This window comes from Scyliorhinus canicula, chromosome 1 (genome assembly GCF_902713615.1).
Source record: "Scyliorhinus canicula chromosome 1, sScyCan1.1, whole genome shotgun sequence".
Classification (NCBI taxonomy): domain Eukaryota; kingdom Metazoa; phylum Chordata; class Chondrichthyes; order Carcharhiniformes; family Scyliorhinidae; genus Scyliorhinus; species Scyliorhinus canicula.
In genome coordinates, this window is record NC_052146.1 from 196,970,913 (window position 1) to 196,994,887 (window position 23,975).

A 23,975-nucleotide genomic window follows, 5' to 3' on the forward strand; every position below is an offset into this window, starting at 1 on the left:
AGCAGAAGGGAAAAACACATGTAAAATTCAAAGCATAAAAATCAGCTGCGATTCTTCCCACTTTGAGCAATAAGTAAGCTACCATGATTGGTGCCAGCAACATATCTTATCATTTAAGCCTGATTCCATAGGCAGCAAATTGGCAGATCCCCTAAACAATTATGTGGTATTGTAATGAAATCCATGGTTTGCGGGACCATTGGGAAAGCTTCTATAAGCTATTGTCTGCACAAATGGCTTGTTGAATGTTCTGGTGAATGCACTGATTTTAGTTTCTGTAGCCACCGAAGTTGGCCACTGCCCGACACAAAATGGAGAATTGAAATGCATGCAGGGAAAACAGGACAATGTATGGAAAACAGGCAGGCTGCAGAATCTCCCTGTGTATTCTGTCTGCAAAGAAACCAGACAGCACTGAAACTAACAATTGCGCATATTAATTGAGCGATTCCCGGTGATTCACGGGCACAATGGACACAATCGAGAATAACAAAGGTCAAGCCAGACTCTTAGGCGCCAGCAGAAGTCCCGGACAATAAGTTACAAACAGCCCCAAGAACCGCCCAGCGACCGGGAAACAGCCCCAGTATTGGGGAATTCAAACCAATCGATTGGTATGAGGTCCAATCGATTGCAAGCAGGTATAGGGTCCGCCCAGATGGGTGCGAAGCCCCTGTGACCTATAAAGGACAGAGCCCAAGTCCAGCTCTCTCTCTTAGCCGGCCCTCCCAGCAGAACACCTTTGCAGCAGCACTCTAAGAACTTGAACGTGAGAAGGAGAGGCCTGGCCAACAGCTACCCCGACAAGTAAGTGTCCAACCAACGCTCGCTACGAGAATAGACACTCCTGACCCCTTAGTCTGTACCAACTGGGAAGCCTGCAGTCTCAGGACAGAACAAGAGGCCATTGTGTTCCCTTATCGAAGATAAGTATTGGCTTATAGTGGTAAGAACAGTTTAGTCCATTAGTATTAGTTGCATGAGTATCAATTTACTGTGTAATAATAAATGTGTTTGATTGAACCTTACTAACTGGTGTATTGAGTCATTGATCTGCACTTGAACTTGAACCTCGTGGCGGTATCATAAAGATACCTGGCGACTCTAGAACTAACGAATAAAACAGAGCCAATTGAGTGTTAAGCACACTCACCAGAACGAGCAACAGTTTCAAAGCCTATATTTTTCTGAGAGTGTCCCGAACTGAAAGAGAAATTTCCCCAGAATCAGCAATGGTAGATGGCGACAGAAAAAGCGGTGCTTTTAAAAATTCTTCATGGGATGTGACAGCATTTATTGCCCATCCCTAATTCCCCTTGAAGGGGCATTTAAGAGTCAACCACATTGCTGTGGATCTGGAGTCACTTGTAAGCCAGTCCAGGTAAGTACGGCAGATTTCCATCCCTAAAGGACATTAGCGAAACAGATGGGTTTTTACGACAATCTACAATGGTATTATTAGACTTTTAGTTGCAGATTTTTTAAAAATTGAATTCAAATTTCACCATTAGCCATGGTGAGATTTGAACCCGGATCCCCAGAGCATTATTGTTAGTCTCTGAATTATTAGTCCTGTCACAAAAGCACTACATCACTGCCTGTATGGAAATCAGCGTCAGCAACGCCAGCTTTCTCCGCCGTATAGTCCTGGATGTTTAAGAAAAAAATTAAAGGAATCATGCCAGGCGCAGTGTCCAAGGGGGCATGACTCTCTTCCCCTGAGCATTGCATCACCCGAGTTCCCCTGCAGATGAGTTGGGTTTCACAACGTTCTGCCATCATGACAGCATAGATGGATTTTTTGATTGGGGGAATGATTCAGGTGCAGGTGCTTGAAAATTATATGTTAATATATTTAAATGATGTTCCAATCATTGATGAGGGCAGAGACAAAGCATCACATGTTTACGTCGACGTAAAACGTGATTTTGGCCTTCTTGCTATGTTTTACACTCCTGCCGCAGAACCAACCTAATGTGAACGAGCAGAAAATCACAGCCCAAAACTTTACGGTTTCTGGGAAAAGTGATTGTGACCTGAAATTTCTGGCTGTGACATTAGGGCCAGGATTCTCCGGCCCCCAGCCGGGTCGAAGAATCCCCGGGGGGAGGTGTGAATCCTGCCCCGCTGCCCGGCGCCGTTTTTCGGGCAGCGGCGGAATTCCCATCACGCGGGTTGGGGGCCGTTGACATCAGCAACCCCCCCCCGGTGATTCTCCGAGCTCCGATGGGCTAAGCGGCCGTCCATTTTTGGCCGGCGTGAATTACTCACCTCATGCACGGCCGGACCTGGCAGGTGAGTATATGGGGGCGGTCCTCAGGGGGGCACGGGGGAATCCGACCCCGGGGGGAGGTGGGGGGACTGGCCCGCGATCGGGGCCCACCGATCAGTGGGTGGGCTTGTTCCGTGGAGGCACTTCTTTCTTCCATGCCGGGCCCCTGTAGGGCTCCGCCATATTGCCGGCTGCAGCGACGCCAACCCCTCCGCCGTCCACCTAGCCTCTGGAAATGTGGAGAATTCCACACGTTCGGGGGCTGTTGACGCTGCAGTAGTTGGCGCCGGTTTTCCCGCCAGCGTGGGGACTTTGTCACCAGAAGGGAGAATCCCGCCCCAGAATTCTCAGAAATCAGACTGTGTCTTTGGCTTGCTAAGCAAATGGGAGCTGGTTGAAGCCAAAAGGAAAGCACAAAGCCCTCAGGACAAGGATTTTCCTGTCCCCTCAATGTGCGAAACATCGTTAAACGGACAGAGCATTTGGAGAGGCAAAGCTAGCCCAATTTTCAGCAGCAGAACGGTACACAGGGCTGAGGAGAGGCTATGTGTGCGACAGCTGAAAAGAAGGAAATGGTAGCAGCACGGTAGCATGGTGGTTAGCATAAATGCTTCACAGCTCCAGGGTCCCAGGTTCGGTTCCCGGCTGGGTCACTGTCTGTGCGGAGTCTGCACATCCTCCCCGTGTGTGCGTGGGTTTCCTCCGGGTGCTCCGGTTTCCTCCCACAGTCCAAAGATGTGCGGGTTAGGTGGATTGGCCATGCTAAATTACCCGTAGTGTCCTAATAGTAAGGTTAAGGGGGGGGGGAGTTGTTGGGTTACGGGTATAGGGTGGATACGTGGGTTTGAGTAGGGTGATCATTGCTCGGCACAACATCGAGGGCCGACGGGCCTGTTCTGTGCTGTACTGTTCTATGTTCTATGAAACCTGAAAAGAAGGAAACCTGAAGGCTAGATTTAGCAGCAAGGATAAGGAAACTAAAGTTGCTGGTATTGCTTCAGTTATTTTGAAAGGACTGATCAGCCAAAGCTGACCATTTTGGTGAAGACTTTGTTGGGAGTGGCTGCAGGACCACAATCGGTTGGTTAAAGCTTACATGAAGATAGAAAGTGAAAATCTATCTGAAGAAGACACAACTTTTAAAGACTTTGGGCAAGATTCTCTGGCCTCCCGCGGCGTGTTTCTTGGCGGCTAGAAGCAGGTCACCATTGGCTATTGACGGGACCAGAAGATCCCGCCGGTGTGAACAGCCGGAAGATCTCATCCTTTGAGGCTGTATGTGCTGCCATATGTGCTAAGGAGGTTTCCAGTATATCCATGAAATCTTTATTGTGAGGCCTATTTAAAATATTAAATACAATTTTCCTGCTAATTTGCATTTAATTCACATTGATTTTAGTTTGATTGTTAAAGTAAAGGTCATTCAAAGTAAAAACCTGGGGGCAGCACGGTGGCGCAGTGGTTAGCATTGCTGCCTCACGGCGCCGAGGTCCCAGGTTCGATCCTGGCTCTGGGTCACTGTCCGTGTGGAGTTTGCACATTCTCCCCGTGTTTGCGTGGGTTTTGCCCCCACAACCCAAAGATCTGCAGGCTACGTGGATTGTCCACACTAAATTGCGCCTTAATTTGAAAAAATGAATTGGGTACCCCAAATCTATTTTTTCAAAAGTGAAAACTTATCCATCTGTTTCTTTTGTTGGAATTGTTTGGAAAGATTAGGGGCGGAATTCTCCGTGGACCGACGCCGAAATCGAGAAAGGTGTTTGAGCAGAGAATCGGTTGCTAACTGGAAATACAATTATTTTTGTCAGTGCTGTAGTTAGCATGCTACATCTGGTCATCTCACTCAATGTAACACTTCATTAACATCCCATTCCAGTCACACAGGCTTTTTTTTCCATCACCTATCCAGCTATAATCTTGCTTCTTTCCAATTCCTCATATCTAGTGAATGCTCTGCATCTTTAATTGCTGCAACAGCCTCAGTCCTCAACACCGACAACTGCCAATCTCCAGACGCAATTCTGCAACTCATCCGCTTCATTCTAGATCACAACGTCTTCACCTTTGACAACAAATTCTTCACCCAGATGCATGGAACAGCCATGGGGACCAAATTTGCACCTCAATATGCCAACATCTTCATGCATAAGTTTGAACAAGACTTCCTCACCACACAGGACCTGCAACCGATGTTATACACCAGATACATCGATGACATTTTTTTCCTTTGGACCCACAGCGAAGAATCACTGAAACGACTACACGATGAGATCAATAAATTCCATCCCACCATCAGACTCACCATGGACTATTCGCCAAATTCTGTTGCATTCTTGGACACACTCATCTCCATCAAGGACGGTCACCTCAGCACTTCGCTTTACCGCAAGCCCACAGACAACCTCACGATGCTCCACTTCTCCAGCTTTCACCCGAAACACATTAAAGAAGCCATCCCCTATGGACAAGCCCTCCGTATACACAGGATCTGCTCAGACGAGGAGGAGCGTAACAGATACCTACAGATGCTGAAAGATGCTCTCGTACGAACGGGATATGGCGCTCGACTCATCGATTGACAGTTCCAACGCGCCACAGCAAAAAACCGCACCGACCTCCTCAGAAGACACACACGGGACACCACTGACAGAGTACCCTTCGTCGTCCAGTACTTTCCTGGGGCGGAGAAACTACGACATCTTCTTTGCAGCCTTCAACACATCATCAATGAAGATGAACATCTTGCCAAGGTCATCCCCACACCCCCACTACTGGCCTTCAAACAACCGCGCAACCTCAAACAAACCATTGTTTGCAGCAAATTACCCAGCCTTCAGAACAGCGACCACAACACCACACAACCCTGCCAGGGCAATCTCTGCAATACATGCCAGATCATTGACATGGATACCACCATTACACTTGGTAACACCACCCACCAGGTACGTGGCACATACTCGTGCGACTCAACCAATGTAGTCTACCTCTTACGCTGTAGGAAAGGATGTCCCGAACGTGGTACATTGGCGAGACCATGCAGACACTGCGACAACGAATGAATGGGCATCGTGCAACAATCACCAGGCAGGAATGTTCCCTTCCAGTCGGGGAACACTTCAGCAGTCAAAGGCATTCAGCCTCTGATCTCCGGGTAAGCGTTCTCCAAGGCGGTCTTCAGGACACGCGACAACGCAGAATTGCCGAGCAAAAACTTATAGCTAAGTTCCGCACGCACGAGTGCGGCCTCAACAGGGATCTTGGATTCATGTCGCATTACATCCACCCCCCACCATCTGGCCTGGACTTGCAAAATCCTACCAACTGTTCTGGCTTGAGACAATTTATACCTCTTTAACCTGTGATTATCCCTCTCCCTGGATCTGCAATGATTTGATTACCTGCAAATGCCTGCATTCCAAGCATTGTCCAGCATCTCTGACTTTGTCTATATAAATGTTTCTGAAACATACCTCGCCATTCACCTGAGGAAGGAGCTGGCTCCGAAAGCTCGTGTTTGAATCAAACCTGTTGGACTTTAACCTGGTGTTGTAAGACTTCTTACTGTGCTCACCCCAGTCCAACGCCGGCATCTCCACATCATCTTTAAATAGGATATCATATTGAAATTGATGTGAAGATGCTGACGTTGGACTGGGGTGAGCACAGTAAGAAGTCTTACAACTCCAGGTTAAAGTCCAACAGGTCTGTTTCAAATACTAGCTTTCGGAGCACTGCTCCTTCCTCAGTTGAATAAAGAGGTATGTTCCAGAAACATATGTATAGACAAATTCAAAGATGTCAGACAATGCTTAGAATGCAAGCATTTGCAGGTAATTAAGTATTTACAGATCCAGAGATAGGGGTAACCCCAGGTTAAAGAGGTGTGAATTGTCTCAAGCCAGGACAGTTGGTAGGATTTCACAAGCCCAGGCCAGATGGTGGGGGATGAATGTAATGCAACATGAATACCAGGTCCTGGTTGAGGCCGTACTCATGTGTGCGGAACTTGGCTATAAGTTTCTGCTCGGCGATTCTGCATTGTCGCGCGAATGCCCTTGACTGCTGAAGTGTTCCCTGACTGGAAGGGAACATTCTTGCCTGGTGATTGTCGCGCAATGTCCGTTCATTCGTTGTCGCAGCGTCTGCATGGTCTCGCCAATGTACCACGCTTCGGGACATCCTTGCCTGCAGCGTATGAGGTAGACAACATTGGCCGAGTCACACGAGTATGTACCGCGTACCTGGTGGGTGGTGTTCTCACGTGTAATGGTGGTATCCATGTCGATGATCTGGCACGTCTTGCAGATTGCCATGGCAGGGTTGTGTGGTGTCGTGGTCGCTGTTCTGAAGGCTGGGTAGTTTGCTGCAAACAATGGTTTGTTTGAGGTTGCACGGTTGTTTGAAGGCAAGTAGTGGGGGTGCGGGGATGACCTTGGCAAGATGTTCATCTTCATTGATGGCATGTTGAAGGCTGCAAAGAAGATGTCGTAGTTTCTCCGCTCCGGGAAAGTACTGGACGACGAAGGGTATTCTGTCGGTTGTGTCCCGTGTTTGTCTTCTGAGGACGTCGGTGCGGTTTTTTGCTGTGGTGCGTTGGAACTGTCGATCGATGAGTCGAACGCCACGTCCCGTTCGTACGAGGGCATCTTTCAGCGTCTGTAGATGTCTGTTACACTCCCCCTCGTCTGAGCAGATCCTGTGTATACGGAGGGCTTGTCCATAGGGGATGGTTTCTTTAATGTGTTTAGGGTGGAAGCTGGAGAAGTGGAACATCGTGAGGTTGTCTGTGGGCTTGCGGTAAAGCGAAGTGCTGAGGTGACCGTCCTTGATGGAGATAAGTGTGTCCAAGAATGCAACTGATTTTGGAGAGTAGTCCATGTTGAGTCTGATAGTGGGATGGAACTTATTGATGTCATTGTGTAGTCGTTTCAGTGATTCTTCGCCGTGGGTCCAAAGGAAAAAAATGTCATCGGTGTATCTGGTGTATAACGTCGGTTGAAGGTCCTGTGTGGTGAGGAGGTCTTGTTCAAACTTGTGCATGAAGATGTTGGCATATTGAGGTGCGTATTTGGTCCCCATGGCTGTTCCGTGCGTCTGGATGAAGAATTTGTTGTCGAAGGTGAAGACGTTGTGATCCAGAATGAAGCAGATGAGTTGCAGAATTGCATCTGGAGATTGGCAGTTGTTGATGTTGAGTACTGAGGCTGTTGCAGCAATGCCGTCGTCATGGGGGATGATGAGGGGACATCCGGTGGCTGCAATCCGGAGCTAAACCGCATGTTCGGCAGCTCCCGCTATCGAAGGACTTGTGGGCTCTTTTAAGGGCCACAAACGGCGCTGGTTCAACGATTCTCGATGTGTGAAGGGGTCTGGAGTAATATCCCCCGGGATTTATGGTGCGGACCCGAGTGGGGCGAGGAAAAAAACGGCAGCCGCTCCCCTGGAAATGCGGGGGAAGGTGGACAGAATGGCGGCCGGTGGAGCCCCCGAGGAGTGGAGGCTGTGGGCGCAGGAGCAGCAGGCGGCCCTTCTGCGCTACTTTACGGAGTTGCTGGACTCTTTGAAAGCTATTATAAGTAAGCTGCTGGAGACCCAGACAACCCAGGGTGCAGAGATCCTTGAGTTGCAGCAGCAGGCCTCTGAGCGCGAGGCTGAGGTCGCGGCCCTCGTGGGGAAGGTGGCGATGCACGAGGCGTTCCACAAAAAGTGGCAAGATCGTTTTGAGGAGATGGAGTTTCGGTTGAGGATGAAGAACTTGCGGATCCTGGGCCTCGCGGAGGGGCTGGAGGGGTCGGACCTGCCGGCTATGTGGCCGTGATGCTGAACTCGCTGGTGGGGGCAGGATCTTTCCATCTGCCCCTGGAGCTGGAGGGGGCCCACAGAGTACTGGCCAGGAGGCCTAAGGCGAATGAACACCCGCGGGCGGTGCTGCTGCGGTTCCATCGGTTCAGTGACCGGGAGTGTGTGCTGTGATGGGCCAAGAAGGTGAGGAGCAGCAAGTGGGAGAATTCGGTAGTGCGCATCTACCAGGACTGGAGTGCGGAGGTGGCTAAGCGGAGGGCCAGGTTCAACCGGACAAAGGCGGTGCTCCACAGCAGGCAGGTGAAATTCGGCATGCTGCTGCCTGCGTGCTTGTGGGTCACCTACAAGGACCGGCATCACTATTTTGAGTCCCCGGAGGAGGCGTGGGCCTTTGTGCAGGCTGAAAAGTTGGACTCGAACTAGGGATTGGGGACTGTGGGGGGTTTTTGTATCACTGTTTATGCTGTTGCTGGTTATTCTGTTTTTTTCTTTCTGCTTTCGGATGGTGTTGGTTATGGTTTTGTGTTTTAAGGGGGGTGTTGGGGATCTGTTTTTTTTGTACGGGGTTGGTGGATGGGTTGGGACTGCTATTTGGGAGCTGCGTTGAGGGGGTGGGGTGGGGCAGTGTGAAAGCGAGGGCTTTCCTCTGGTTTTCCACGCCGCGGGACGAGGGGGTGGGGCTGGAGGCAAGGGGTGTGGATATCAGTTCCGTTTTCCCACGCTGGAGCGGTGCCAAGGAGCTGCTGCAGGGTGGGGGTGACCCCATATCGGGAGGGGTCGGAGTTAGGGTGGGAGCTGCCGGGGTCAGCAGAAGTCAGCTGGCTCACGGGAGTACTATGGAGGGAGTGTCGCGGCTAGGAGGGGTCCTAGCCTGGGGGGGAGGGGACACCGGGTTGCTGCTGGAATGGCCAGGGAGGAGCTGGTGCGGGTCTGGGGGGTTGGGGTGAGGTTCTATCGCCATGGGAAACGGGCCGAGTGGGGGGTGCTGGCCAGGGGCGAGCAGTCGATGGGCTATGGCTACTCGGCGGGGGAGGGGGGGGGCGGGGTGCCCCCTGATCCGGCTGATCACGTGGAACGTGAGGGGGGTTGAATGGGCCGTTTAAGCGGGCCCGGGTTTTTTCACATCTGAAGGGGCTGAAGGCGGACGTGGCCATGCTCCAGGAGACTCACCTGAAGGTGGCGGACCAGGTTCGTCTAAGGAAAGGGTGGGTGGGGCACGTTTTCCATTCAGGGCTCGACGTGAAGAACCGGGGAGTGGCGATCCTGGTGGGGAAGAGGGTGGCGTTTGAGGCGTCTGAGGTGGTGGCTGATAGTGGCGGCAGATGTGTGATGGTGAGCGGTAAGCTGCAGGGGGAGAGGGTGGTGTTGGTAAATGTATATGCCCCAAATTGGGATGATGCTGGTTTCATGAGGCGTATGTTGGGCCGCATTCCTGACCTGGAGACGGGGGGCCTGATCATGGTGGGGGACTTCAATACGGTGCTGGATCCCCCACTGGATCGTTCTAGTTCTAGGACGGGTAGGAGGCCGGCGGCGGCCAAGGGCTTTATGGACCAGATTGGGGGGGGGGGGGGGGGGGGGGGGTGGATCCCTGGAGGTTTGGGAGGCCGAGGGCTCGGGAGTACTCTTTTTTTCTCCCACATTCACAGGGTTCATTCCCGTAATGATTTTTTTGTCCTGAGTAGGGGGCTGGTCCCGAGGGTGGAGGATGCCGAATATTCGGCTATAGCGATTTCGGACCATGCTCCGCATTGGGTGGATCTGGAGATGGGGGAGGTGCGGGACCAGCGCCCGCTTTGGCGTTTGGACGTGGGGTTGTTGGCTGATGAGGAGGTGTGTTTGAGGGTTCGGGGATGTATTGAGAGGTATCTCGAGGCCAATGATACTGGGGAGGTCCGGGTGGGGATGGTGTGGGAGCCTCTGAAGGCAGTGATTAGGGGGGAGCTGATTTCCGTCCGAGCCCATAGGGTGAGGGGGGAGAGGAGGGAGAGGGAGAGACTGGTGGGGGAGCTGCTGAGTGTAGATAGGAGGTATGCGGAGGCCCCGGAGGAGGGATTGTTGGGGGAGCGGCGTAGCCTGCAGGCTAAGTTTGATTTACTGACCACCAGAAAGGCGGAGACACAGTGGAGGAAGGCGCAGGGAGCGGTCTACGAATATGGAGAGAAGGCGAGCAGGATGCTGGCGCATCAGCTCCGCAAGCGGGACGCGGCTAGGGAGATTGGTGGAGTGAAGGATAGGGGTGGGAATGTGGTGCGGAAGGGGGCAGAGGTTAATGGGGTCTTCAGGGATTTCTACAGGGAACTGTACCGGTCGGAGCCGCCGGTGGTGGTGGGGGGGAATGGAGAGCTTTTTGAACAGGCTGCGACTTCCAAGGGTGCAGGAGGAGCAGGTGGAGGGACTGGGGGCGCCGATCGAGTTGGAGGAGCTGGGTAGAGGGATTGGCCACATGCAGTCGGGGAAGGCTCCGGGACCGGATGGGTTCCCGTTTAAATTTTATAAAAAATATGCGGACCTGTTGGGCCCCCTGTTGGTTCGGACCTTTAACGAGGCATGGGAGGGGCGAGTTTTGCCCTCGATGATGTCACGGCGCTGATTTCCCTGATCCTGAAGCGAGATAAGGACCCCTTATCAGAAGATCAGACGGGTTTTGTGAAGGGGAGGCAGCTGAACACTAACGTGCGAAGGCTGCTAAATGTGATAATGATGCCGGCGGCAGAAGGAGAGGCGGAGATTGTGGTGGCATTAGATGCGGAGAAGGCCTTTGATAGGGTTGAGTGGGGGTACGTGTGGGAGGTGTTAGAGAGGTTCGGGTTTGGGGAGGGGTTTATTAAATGGGTGAGGTTGCTGTACGAGGCCCTGATGGCGAGTGTAGCGACAAATGGGAGGAGGTCCGAGTACTTCAGGGTCTACCGTGGGACGAGGCAGGTGTGCCCCCTGTCCCCCTTGCTTTTTGCGTTGGCAATAGAGCCTCTGGCCATGGCGCTAAGGGAGTCGGGGAGGTGGAGGGGTCTGGTGCGGGGTGGGGAGGAGCACCGAGTGTCACTTTATGCAGATGACTTGTTGCCGTATGTAGCAGACCCGGTGGGGGGAATGCCGGAGGTGATGGAGATTCTGGCTGAGTTTGGGAGTTTCTCGGGCTACAAGTTGAACCTGGGCAAGAGCGAGCTGTTTGTTGTACACCCGGGTGATCAGGAGGAGGGGATTGGTAGGCTTCCGCTAAAAAGGGCAGTGAGGAGTTTTAGGTACCTGGGGGTTCAGGTGGCTAGGAGTTGGGGGACTTTGCAGAAGCTTTATTTTACTAGGTTGGTGGAGCAGATGGAGGAGGAGTTCAAAAGGTGGGACATGCTGCCGCTGTCGTTGGCGGGTAGAGTACAGTCCGTTAAAATGACGGTGCTCCCGAGGTTTTTGTTTTTGTTCCAGTGCCTCCCCATTCTTATTCCAAGGGCCTTTTTTAGGAGGGTGAACGGCAGCATCACGGGATTTGTTTGGGCGCATGGGACTCCGAGGGTGAGGAGGGTCTTTTTGGAGTGGGGCAGGGATAGAGGAGGGCTGGCGCTGCCCAACCTCTCTGGGTACTATTGGGCGGCTAATGTCTCGATGGTACGCAAGTGGGTAATGGATGGGGAGGGGGCAGCATGGAAACGGATGGAGATGGCGTCCTGCGGAGGCACGAGCCTGAAGGCACTGGTAACGGCGCCGTTGCCGCTCCCTCCAACGAGGTACACTACGAGCCCTGTGGTGGCGGCTACCCTCAAGATTTGGAGGCAGTGGAGACGACACAGGGGGGAAGTGGAGGGCTCGGTGGAGGCCCCGCTGCGGGGGAACCACCGGTTTGTCCCAGGGAACATTGATGGCGGGTTCCTGGGGTGGCACAGGGCGGGCATAAGGAAATTGGGAGACCTGTTCATTGACGGGAGGTTTGCGAACCTGGGTGAGCTGGAGGAGAAGTTTGAGCTCCCCCCGGGGACTATGTTCAGGTACCTTCAGGTCAAGGCATTTGCTAGGCGGCACGTGGAGGGGTTCCCTTTGCTACCCCCGCGGGGGGTAAGGGATAGGGTGCTTTCAGGGGTGTGGGTTGGGGATGGGAAGGTGTCTGACATCTACCAGGTGATGCAGGAGGTGGAGGAGGCATCGGTAGAATAGCTGAAGGCTAAGTGGGAAGTGGAGCTGGGAGAGCAGATTGAGGAGGGGACATGGGAGAACGCCCTAGAGAGGGTGAACTCCTCCTCTTCATGTGCGAGGCTTAGCCTCATCCAGTTCAAGGTACTGCACAGGGCTCATATGTCCGGGACGAGGATGAGCAGGTTTTCTAGGGGTGAGGATAGGTGCATTAGGTGTTCGGGGAGCCCAGCGAACCATGCCCATATGTTTTGGGCATGCCCGGCACTGGGGGAATTCTGGCAGGGGGTGGTGAGGACGGTGTCGAGGGTGGTAGGGTCCAGGTTCAAGCCAGGCTGGGGACTCGCGATATTTGGGGTTGGGGTGGAGCCGGGAGTGCAGGAGGCAAAAGAGGCCGGTGTTTTGGCCTTTGCGTCCCTAGTAGCCCGGCGGAGGATCTTGTTGCAATGGAAAGATGCGAGACCCCCAAGCGTGGAGACCTGGATCAATGACATGGCGGGATTCATTAAGCTGGAGAAGGTCAAATTCGCCCTGAGGGGGTCGGTACAAGGGTTCTTTAGGCGGTGGCAGCCTTTCCTCGACTTTCTGGCTCAACGATAGGGAACTAGGTCAGCAGCAGCGGCAACCCGGGGGGGAAGGGGGGGAGGGTTCAGGGGGGTATTGTTTATGTTAATTTAATTTATTTTGTGGTTCATCGGGATTGGGGGGGGTGGGGTGGTGAGGGGGGCTCGTTATATGCGTTGTTACGGGTCCGGGGGGTGTTTATTATTGTTATTATTATTGTTTTGTTGTTATACATTTTTCAAAAATTTCAATAAAAATTTTTTTTTTTTAAATGGGGGCTGCTGGTGTAGAGTGCCGAGACGTCCATTGTGACGAGGAATGTTCCTGGTTCAACTGGTCCATGAGTGCTGAGTTTCTGTAGGAAGTCCATCGTGTCGCGACAGAAGCTGGGCGTACCTTGTACGATGGGTTTCAAGATGTCCTCAATGTAGCCAGAGAGGTTCTCACACAAAGTTCCATTGCCTGAAACGATCGGACGGCCTGGTGTGTTGGCCTTGTGTATTTTTCGGAGGAAGTAGAGATCTCCAATGCGGGAGTACATAGAACATAGAACAGTACAGCACAGAACAGGCCCTTCGGCCCTCGATGTTGTGCCGAGCAATGATCACCCTACTCAAGCCCACGTATCCACCCTATACCAGTAACCCCCCCCCCATTAACCGTACTTTGACACTAAGGGCAATTTAGCATGGCCAATCCACCTAACCCGCACATCTTTGGACTGTGGGAGGAAACCGGAGCACCCGGAGGAAACCCACGCACACACGGGGAGGACGTGCAGACTCCGCACAGACAGTGACCCAGCCGGGAATTGAACCTGGGACCCTGGAGCTGTGAAGCATTTATGCTAACCACCATGCTACCGTGCTGCCCCCGCGGGGGGTAAGGGATAGGGTGCTCTTAAACCAGTACGTGGGATGAAAGCGCGTAGGGTGCTCTGAAGGTCTGTATCCAAGGTCTTGATCAGTCTGTTGAGTTGGCGGATGTGTTCCTTGATCGGATCTGCGGGTAACTGTCTGTTCAGTTCCTGGTTGTTGAGTTGTTGGTATACTTCTTTGCAGTAGTCCGTTCTGTTCAGTATGACGGTGGCCCCTCCTTTGTCTGCTGGTTTGATGACGATGTTGCGGTTGGTCTTGAGATCGCGGATGGCGTTGCATTGTGCTTGGGTGATGTTCGGGGCTGTCTTGTGAATGCGACTGATGAATCTGGCATTGACGCGACTCCTGACAGCTTGAGCATACATGTTGAGTCTAGGGCAGCGGCCTTCCGGAGGGGTCCAATTCAACTCTTTCCTCTTTGGTTGCCGCACCGCAGATCTCTCGGTCTGCTGTTCCGGTTCATTGGTAGCCTCCTTGGGTTCGCTGTCGGCCTCTTGGGGCCTGTGGAAGGATTCCCGGAGCCTCATTCGCCTGATGAATTCCTCCGTGTCTGCCACGAGACTGATGGGGTCCATTTTGGTGGTGGTGCAGAAATTGAGCCCTCTGCTGAAGACTTCGATTTCGCCTGGTTGAAGGGTGTAGTCCGACAAGTTGACAATAGATTTCCCTGTATTGTTTTCTACTGTGGTACGGGGGAGGCTTGGTTGCCTTGGTTTCCAGGTTGCGTCGTCTGCTGTAGAGCTGGCGTATGAGGTGGTTGAGGAGTGTGAGAGAGGTGCGATGGCAGAGTCTCTCAGCGTAGTCTGTGTTGTAGGTTGACTTGAGTGGGTTTGTAATCTGTAGTCCTTTCGGGATCTTGTCTGCTTGCATCTTTGTAGAAACTTAATGTCAGTGTCTATATGCGCGATCTTCCTGGAGATCCTCTCCACTTTGAACTGGCAGTTTGCAGTGTCGATGATAGCCATAATGTGGAGATGCCGGCTTTGGACTGGGGTGAGCACAGTAAGAAGTCTGACAACACCAGGTTAAAGTTCAACATGTTTGTTTCAAACACCAGCTTTCGGAGCACTGCTCCTGCCTCAGGTGAATGAAGAGGTATGTTCCAGAAACATATGTATAGACAAATTCAAAGATGCCAAACAATGCTTAGAATGCGAGAATTTGCAGGTAATTAAGTCTTTACATATTCAGAGATTCAGGTTAAACCCCAGGTTATTGAAATTGGCATGACACACATTTGCTGAGTCTCGTGATTCAAATTTCAAGTTAGTGTAGTTGAGCCCAGGTTGAAAAGGAAACTGAATTGTTTTAATGTTGCTGTAAATGAAATGATTATGCCACATTGACCACAGAGCTCTTTTAGGAAACATCTTTCTGCTTTAGTTCATTTTTCTTGTCAGCACTCTTCACATTAAAAATGTATCTGGCATTGACAGGCCAGTCAGTTAAAATAAGAATTCACAGAGCTCTATGGTGTGCTGTAGGGAGCAAATCATAAGCTGGCAGTGTAACATAGGGCAATGTATTCCATTTACCTCCATAGAAAGAGACTCTTAAACCAGTATCTATAACATAACAGACCCTTAACCCCCCCCCCTAGTAATTACCTGCAACTAACAGTGTCTTCTATCCATTTACAATATGTGGTGCGCACTATCATTGCAGAGTTATTATAAATATTAAACTGTACTCTGCTTAATAGTCTTAATTATGTTTTGGTTGAGGGTTGGGAACCAGCTTAAGAAATGTATATTTTGGATCGTTTACTTGTAATATGAAGTAAATATTTATTAAGGCGATATCACAGTTTGTCATTACTGCAGGACCTTAATAAGTCAGTTAAAAACATAATTTTCATAAAATACAGGTTAATAGAATATGTATTTGAAATTAATCTAATTTAACACAAATTCCAAACTATTTGCTTTGGCAAAATGGTACCCATGGATTTCAGTTTAAAAACTTTAGGAGCTTGCATAAAATATCGAACATGGTACAAGGTGATCAGTAACTTGTTAACTGAACTTCCCTTATAATATTACATGCTCCACATGACACAACAAAATTGTAACTATGTGTTACTAGGAATGATGGAGTTTCACTACCAAGATTTCAATTCATTATGGAAACAATAATTAATTACTTCTAAGAGCAGATCATTTATGCATAAACCACTCAAGCTCAACTTTTAGTTTATGATGGCATTTCAAGCCTGTTCCTCTGTTCAGCTTTTCATTCTCGCCAACACATCTTATATACTGCAGTTAATCCACTTTTCCAAAAGAAACTGCTTCACACAGAATGCAACATCTCTACTGAAGTGTGCATTAATTAGATAAATGCAATATGCAGTTCTTGCCTAGACTGCAGCACTTGAAATTGTTTTTTTAATTACATATATTATAATTCAAGAACAAATTCCAAATAGATCTTCAATGCAAATTAAACAAAAGTGCATTTTTTTCGAGCTCTGTGCCTACCTCCAGTTCCAGTATGGAACATATTCACAGAAGCACCATGACAGCTGTGATCCTGCTGGTAACACCCAGCAGGGAAGAAGCAACAGAATTGTAAAAACAATTCTCTCTAAAAATGATTGCTGATTTTCTGTTACATAAACCAATTTTTTTTAAAAATCATACTTTTTCTGTAGCATTGGTCTTTGACTGTTTTATTATTCAAAGGTGAGTTTCTGCCTTTATTTTCTAGCCGCTGTGGGTCACCAACTGCAGCCAAGAGGACAGGTGGATGACTTGCTCCAGGCCTCTGCAGTTTTGGGCTGAGACAGCAGCTGGGAAGTGCTTGAATGTTATCTTGGGACAGGTTTCTCTCCAATTTTTCCTCGCTCTTTGGGGAATTGCCTGGATCTGTTCAGCTAATATATGCCCCCTACCCAGCCTCATGCCTGGGTTGCCATATTATTGAGAGCCGGAACAAAACACATCCAACCATTACCATTACGCATTTGTTTGAATTACTGATGATACTTACTTACTAACAAATGATAGCCATCATGATTAAATATTAAGTCTTCTATTTTAATTGTCTTATTACCTGTGCAGAGTTTTACAGCCCTTTGCAGCAGGGGCATGGCTGTAAATTGTGGCAAACCTTTCAAAAGTCCATTGCCTTCGATGGAACCGGAAAGCCCTGCCGGCGGGAGGGGCTCTAGAATTCCACCCGAATTCCACTTATAATGAGTGTCTTTTGCTTGTCCTTATTTTAATACAGCATGCGTTCTACCCGGACAATACCATTACCTACACATTTCCAAGCCAGGGATAGTGACCTGTCTGGAGATGCAGAAGTCACGACCTGAATATGTAAGTATTAAGTATCACAATGGGACATCAATTTACATTTATCTGTTGACTGAAAAAGCAGCTAGCCAGACAACAGCTAAGATTTAAACATGTAGAAATGTAACATGAAAAGATCTAAGAATTATTTTTTTTGATCCAACTGGATACATAGCCCCACAGTGAATGCTCACAGATTCCTAGGGTGGAATTTTATGTCCTGTCATGGCAGTGGAGAGGCCAGAAAATGTGGCGAGCCGTTCAAAAGTGCATTGACTTCAGCAGGACCTGAAAATCCCACTGGCACAAAAGACCATAAAGATCCCCCCACAGATTTGCAACACAAAAACCATTCAACACATTGCACCTGTACGTAGTTCTATGAAAGAGCTACACACTAGTTCCATTACTTTCCCTTTTTCCATATTAATTGGCGAGAACAGGGGTAGGCCATCCAGTCCCTCCATCTTGTTCCATCATTCAACAAGCTCATGGCTGACTGTATTTTAATTCCAATCACTTGTCTTGCTTCCATATCCTTTTAAATCCTTAGCTTGCAACTATCTATTGATTTTGGATTTAAAAATATTAATTGAACTTGTGTTTGCTTCTTTTGGTGAGTGTTCCACACTTCAATCATCCTTTGCACGCAAAGGTATTTCTTAACATACCTCCTGAATGGCCTAGTTCTGAATTTACGATTATGTCCCATTGTCCGAGACTTCCCACCAGTAAAGAAAGGTCTCTACCTACCCATCAATTCCTTTCAAAATTGTAAAATTCTCAATCAAATCATCCTTTGGCTTTTCATATTCCAGAGAATATAGGGCTAGTTTGTGTAATTTCTCCTCATAATCTAACCCCTGGATCCATGATAACATTCTGGTGCATCTGGGCTGCATTCATTCCAAGGACAGAAATCCTTTGAAAAGTGCGGTGTACAAAATTCCACAACACACTCAATTTGTGGTCTACCCAGGGTTTTGTACAGCTGTAGCAAAATGCCCGCTCAGATGGAACGGCACCTGTGGGGGTTTTCCAGGTCATTGGAGACCCCTAGGTGGTCAGGAATAGTGCAGGAGGACCCCTTGGCTCTCACACTTGAACGGGGACACCTTGGCACTGCCACCCTGCCACTGCCAAGGTGCCCAGGTGGCACCATAAAGCCAGCAGGAACACTCTCAGGGTGGCAGTGTCATGGAGCTCGGGTGGCACTGCCAGGGTCTATGGGGGGCCATACCCATGAAAGGAGGGTGGAGTGAGGGGTATGAAGAGTAGGGGGTGTGGGTTTTCAGGGCATGTAAATAGGGGGCCTGTGGGAGGTTGGGGGGGTTGAAGGGTCAGGGGGTCCTGGAAGGGGTTGTGAGGGGGACTGGAGGGGAAGAGGGCCCTCAAGGACCCCATAGCAGGGTGTCCTCACTTGGGTAGGTGGAGAGTAATGCCCTTGTGTGTGGGAGGGAGGCTGTGAGTTCACTTCGATATCGGGGCACCCTTTTAAATTGGCACCCCAATCTCTGAGGAGCCGGTCTGGCCAGAGAGCTCTGCTCCCCAGTGATGAAAATGGTTCTAAGTGTGGGATAAACAGTGAGAAACAACCCAGGGCCCCAAAAAGTGACTAAGTGTGGTTAGATAGCGGTGGGGAAATCGCAGACAGAGCCATCGGGAAACTCCCAGCAAAATCGGCACAAATGTCACTTAGAAACTTTTCTGTTGATCACACCCTCTATTTATAAAGGCTAACATTCCATTAACCTTTTTGATTACGTTTTCGTACCTATCCTCTGCAATGGTGTTCTGTGTACATGGACCTCTAATTCTCCTTAGATCTTCACTGTTTCTAACTTTTCACTATTTAAATAATACCCCACTCTGTCCATTTTTTCGTCTTTACTGGGTTACCTCACACTCTTGTCTCTCTCTTCGTGTAGCTTCCTTATTGTCCATGGGTTGCTAATCATTGTTCTCCACATATGCCACAACATCACAGTCGAGCAAGGAGAAGAGGCAAGCTCCAAGAATTATTTCAGCCAGTACAGGGTCAGTCCCTGTACCACACCCTAGCCACCTGAGCTAACCAACTACCAGCCTCATACTTACCTGCATTAAAATCCGTCTGCCACAGTTTTGTCCACTATTCTTACACAAATTTATTTTGCGTGTCTTAGATAATATCGTGCTATCAGCAAAAAGAAAAATGCCACAGGAGATCCCAAAAAATATATATTGATAGATTAAAAACTATGTATGAAGTTTTGGCACTGTTTCATTTCTATGCATTTTAAATGGTCAGAAAGCTGCACTTCTTTTTGTTTCTGAGAGGTATTTCAAAATAATGCCATGAAACCACTGCTGTGATGGAATATAAGTAGATATAATCAAACCGGGTGACTCCAATGTTTATTTTTGTGAGTTTGTGTCGTTGCAAGCAAGATTTAAATCAACAGTGTAACCCCTCCCTTGGAGGTTAAGCAGGGCTACGGGAGATCTGCTAGTATCATTTTATAAATGGGGAAAATGTAAACCTCACATTTATTTCACATTCTGTGAATTACATTGAATTACTTTGGATGTACTGTGTCATAATCCTCTGTAGGGTTACAGAAATCCTACTAAGGTCACATCTTCTGTTTTTGGCACTAACTAGCCAACATATTTTGTGGCACATTGGTGGTTAAAATTATCCAGTAAGGAAGTCAGCTTAGCCAAAAACAGCATGAAATGTCATCCAGAAATTCTAATCGTATTTTGTTGCATCTAATGATGGATTGCCATTATATTGGGAGCTTTATTAAGAAGACAGCCTATGATGCAGAATCAAATAATATCTAACACCATTTTACAGCAAACATTGTTTGCTGCCTCAGAGAAATCTAACATTTTTTAATGATGCTAATCGACTTGATCATGTGAAACTGATCTCTAACAGCCATAAGCTTTATCACCTTTAGTATTCTCAGATACTGTTCACATTGTATTTCCACTCCCATTTTGCCATTTTGTAATAGCCAGTTCCACTTTAGTAAATGTTTGATAAGTGAATAACTGTATAACAAGCGATTAAAAATGCAAATTCATTTTCAATATGAATGTGCAAATTGCATTGATTCATGTGGTCCAAATTACACTAATCTGAACTTTTCCTGTATGATAAGTCTTTTTGTGATAATTGCTCAAATAATCTGTTGCAGGGGCCTCACGGTAGCATGGTGGTTAGCATCAATGCTTCACAGCTCCAGGGTCCCAGGTTCAATTCCCGGCTGGGTCACTGTCTGTGTGGAGTCTGCACGTCCTCCCTGTGTGTGCGTGGGTTTCCTCCGGGTGCTCCGGTTTCCTCCCACAGTCCAAAGATGTGCGGGTTAGGTGGATTGGCCATGCTAAATTGCCCGTAGTGTAAGGTTAATGGGGGGATTGTTGGGTTACGGGTATACGGGTTACGTGGGTTTAAGTAGGGTGATCATTGCTCGGCACAACATCGAGGGCCGAAGGGCCTGTTCTGTGCTGTACTGTTCTAAATTCTAAATTAATACGATGTCTAGCACACTTCAGAAATAATACATTTGTACATTTGTTTTCTGTTGCAGTTTAAGTTTTACAGTAAAAAGTTGTGGGCGCGATTCTCCCAAAATGGGAGAAATCGTAAGGCTGGCGTCAAACCCGGGCGGGTTTGACGCCAGCGCGCCCCTTCCCCACCAGGAACCGATTCTGGTCCCCGGTTGGGGCTAGCAGCCCGACGGCGTAAGCTCCGGCATCACGGGCTTAACGAATTTCGTTAAGCCCGCTTGCCGGAGTTAGCGCCGGCTGACGCGTCATATGACGTCAGCCGCGCATGCGCGGATTGGAAGACTCCAACCCGCGCATGCGCGGATGACGTCATCGCGTATTTGCGCGAAACCCGCGCATGCGCGGGCCGGGATGCCCCTCAGCCACCCCGCGAATGGATACTGCGGGACGGCGGAAGGAGAAATAGTGCGCGGGCATCGGGCCCGCTGCCCACGATCGGTGCCCACCTAGTGCCAATGTCTGTTTCACTATCATTAAAGTTGTTATATTTTTTGACATAAATTTAACTCTGCATTCAACAAACCAGCTAGTAATGAGATGAATAAAGATTTAAGTTCAAAATTGAAAGCAAAGAAACAGAACAACCCAGAACATTTAGAGAAGATGACACAAAGGGCAGGATTTTCTGTCGGCTGATGCTGAAATTGGAAAACGTGATTGGGTGGAGAATTGGTCCCGACGACGAAATCGCAGCAGGCACTGATTTCACACCAAATCGCACTTCTTCATCACTCGACCAGCATCAATGCGTTCCAGAACGCATGTACAGTAAATGCCATTGGCATATCATTAATGGGCCTGACCCAGTATTCCCAGGGCCTCCCTGATTCTCCGCCTCCAATGGGTCAAATTTCCAACGAAATCGTATAACCGGCGTCGTGGCTGACAAGTAAGAGAGAGGAGGTAGGACACGGAGAGGGGCGACCATGGGCTGCTGGTCCTGACACTAGCCGGGATGGCTTGCGAGAGTGGTGATGGGTGAAGGGCCGTGAGGCCGCACCGTGCAACAAGGCGCTGACCGCGCGCGGACCCGGTCTGCCAAATAGTGTCCCCCTTATGGCCAGGCTTGCCACCCCCGGACCACCCCCCACCAGTGCCCCCAGCCCCGCCCAAGCCCACGCCCCCTGCCGGCGGATCGCCCCCCCCCCCCGCTTGTAACGGACCTGGACTCAATAACATGAGTGACCCACACTGTCGGGAACTCAGCCCACCGGGGGTGGAGCATCGGGGGAGGGCCTCAGGTGATGTCCTGAGGCCGTCCATACAGCGTGCGGCGTACTCTGCGAGCCATTTTGGAGGATGCGGAGCATCGCAATTGTGACGCCGCCCCCTATTTTGGCACCAACGGGGATTCTCTGGCCGATTGGCGAACATGATTTTGGCATCAGAGACCGGAGAATCCCGCCCATGGATTTATGGACAGTGGATACTACTTTTAAAGCAAAATAGAGAATAGACACAATGACCTGAAGTTTTGCACAGAGAGGCTCTCCATTTTTGCAAAAATAGCTGCGGAGGCCTGCATCAGGAAAATTCCCCAGACCCTCGTTTTCACCAGTGGGGAGGGATGGGGTGAACAGGGGTGGGTCCTATCATAATATCCACTCATGGATATAATGAGATGCAGACAGGCAGTGATTGACACACAGGATAACCAATGAACACACACGACACGGAACAAACAATCACAAGACAGGACACAACCACCATAAAACACACGAGGTATTAAGACTCTGCCTCTTCTCACTGGATACAACTACAGAGATAGTTAGAGTGCACAAGGCCATGAGCACCTTCTCCATGTGACAGAAAGCTAGTCTGGTCAAGCCAGTCTGAGGTTATCAGTTTAGATTAATAGTGTCAACCCACAGCAGATTATGTACATCAACAAGCAAGTTCAAGAAAACAGTGTTGGACCATCTCCTGTGTCGGAAGCCTGATTCGAGTCTCACTGCATCCAGTTGCAGTCGATGTTAGACCAACTCAGATAACACATCATGGTACCAGGGAACTATTAACTCTAATGAACCTACCTCAAGTGACTCTGCAACGACCAGCAAGCAAACATCCAGCGGCATGAAAAGGATCCAGCCCCCTCCGCAACTCCGGATCTCCGGCAACCTCGGCGCCAACTGGAAGGTCTTCAAACAGAAGTTCCTCCTGTATATCGAGGCCTCTGACCTCGAGGCAGCATCGGATACCAGGAAGATCGCACTGTTCCTGCCGACTGCGGGGGATCACGCCATCCACATCTTTAACTCGCTCACATTTGCCGATGGTGAAGAAAAGACGAAGTTCAAGACAGTTTTGCTGAAATTCGACAGCCTCTGCGAAGTCGAGGTGAATGAGAGCTTTGAACAGTACATCTTCCAACAGAGGCTTCAGGGTAAGGGTGAATCTTTTGAGTCCTTCTTGACCCATATCCGCATCCTAGCGCAGTTATGTAATTATGACTCAGCGGCTGATTCCATGATCCAGGATCAGATCGTTTTCGGGGTCCAGTCCGACTCCCTGCGGGTGCAGCTACTCAAAATCAAACAGTTGACCCTCTCCATCACCATCGAAATGTGCGTTGTCCACGAGCATGCCAGAAATCATTACTCCCGCAGCAGGGCAGCAGAAACTGCAAAATTGGCCTCCCATGAGGCAGGAAGGGTGCAGGCCATTGCAAAAATGCAAGGCCTGAGCATCGAGGAGAGTGGCAGTTTCGCGGGTCCCCATGCATGTGCGCCATGACTGGGAGGACGATGAGGCCGAAGACCCCACTGCGCATGTGCGAACATCGGCCGACTGCACTGTGCATGCGCGACGGCGCACAGAACGCACTGACGTCAGCATCATGACGTATCCAAATTGTGGCTCCGCCCATTTAAAGCGTAATGTCCAACCAAAGGACGGCGATGTCTACAGTGTGGAAAGCCTGGACATTATGCGGCCCTCTGAAGCCACCGAGCAACAGCCAGCGATCCCAGCTGCAGCGCAGACGTGTCCGCTGCGTACAAGGCATGCAGGATTCTGATCCCGAAAGCCCAACAGACCCCGATGTTGACTGCCTCGAGTCTCCGTATCGGGTGGTCCTCATCACCACATGAGAGCTGGTCTCCACCGCACCTGCAAACCGCCTTTCAATCCTGAGTGTGGATCCTGACGACGAGTGGTGTGCTGTCATCACGGTCAACCAGTGTCGCATCCGATTCAAATTGGACACAGGCGCGTCTGCGAATCTCATATCACAGTCAGACCTCGACAGCATCCGAAACCAACCTAGCATTCTTCCACCAGCCTGCCAGCTCCTTGAATCCAATGGCAATGCCATAGCTGCCAGTGGATCATGCCAGCTCGTTGTATCTCACAAGGCCATCAAGGCGACGTTAAGATTAGAGGTCATCCGGCCTGACAAGGCATCCCTGCTCGATGCTCGCGCATGCAAACTCCTAAATCTGGTCCAGCGAGTCCATGCCATGTCCTCCACACCTG

At 49.8% G+C, this 23,975-nt stretch overlaps 1 protein-coding gene across 3 annotated transcripts in view; it reads left to right on the forward strand.

Annotated features, from left to right (window-relative positions):
- cfap61 (cilia and flagella associated protein 61) overlaps nucleotides 1-23,975 on the forward strand; it is a 490,576-nt gene that overhangs the window by 333,839 nt on the left and 132,762 nt on the right. For all 3 annotated transcript variants that reach the window (XM_038805956.1, XM_038805965.1, XM_038805971.1), the window contains exon 23: nucleotides 16,870-16,961. In XM_038805956.1, coding sequence (XP_038661884.1) covers nucleotides 16,870-16,961 — 92 coding nt within the window. The remainder of the gene's footprint in view (nucleotides 1-16,869; nucleotides 16,962-23,975) is intronic.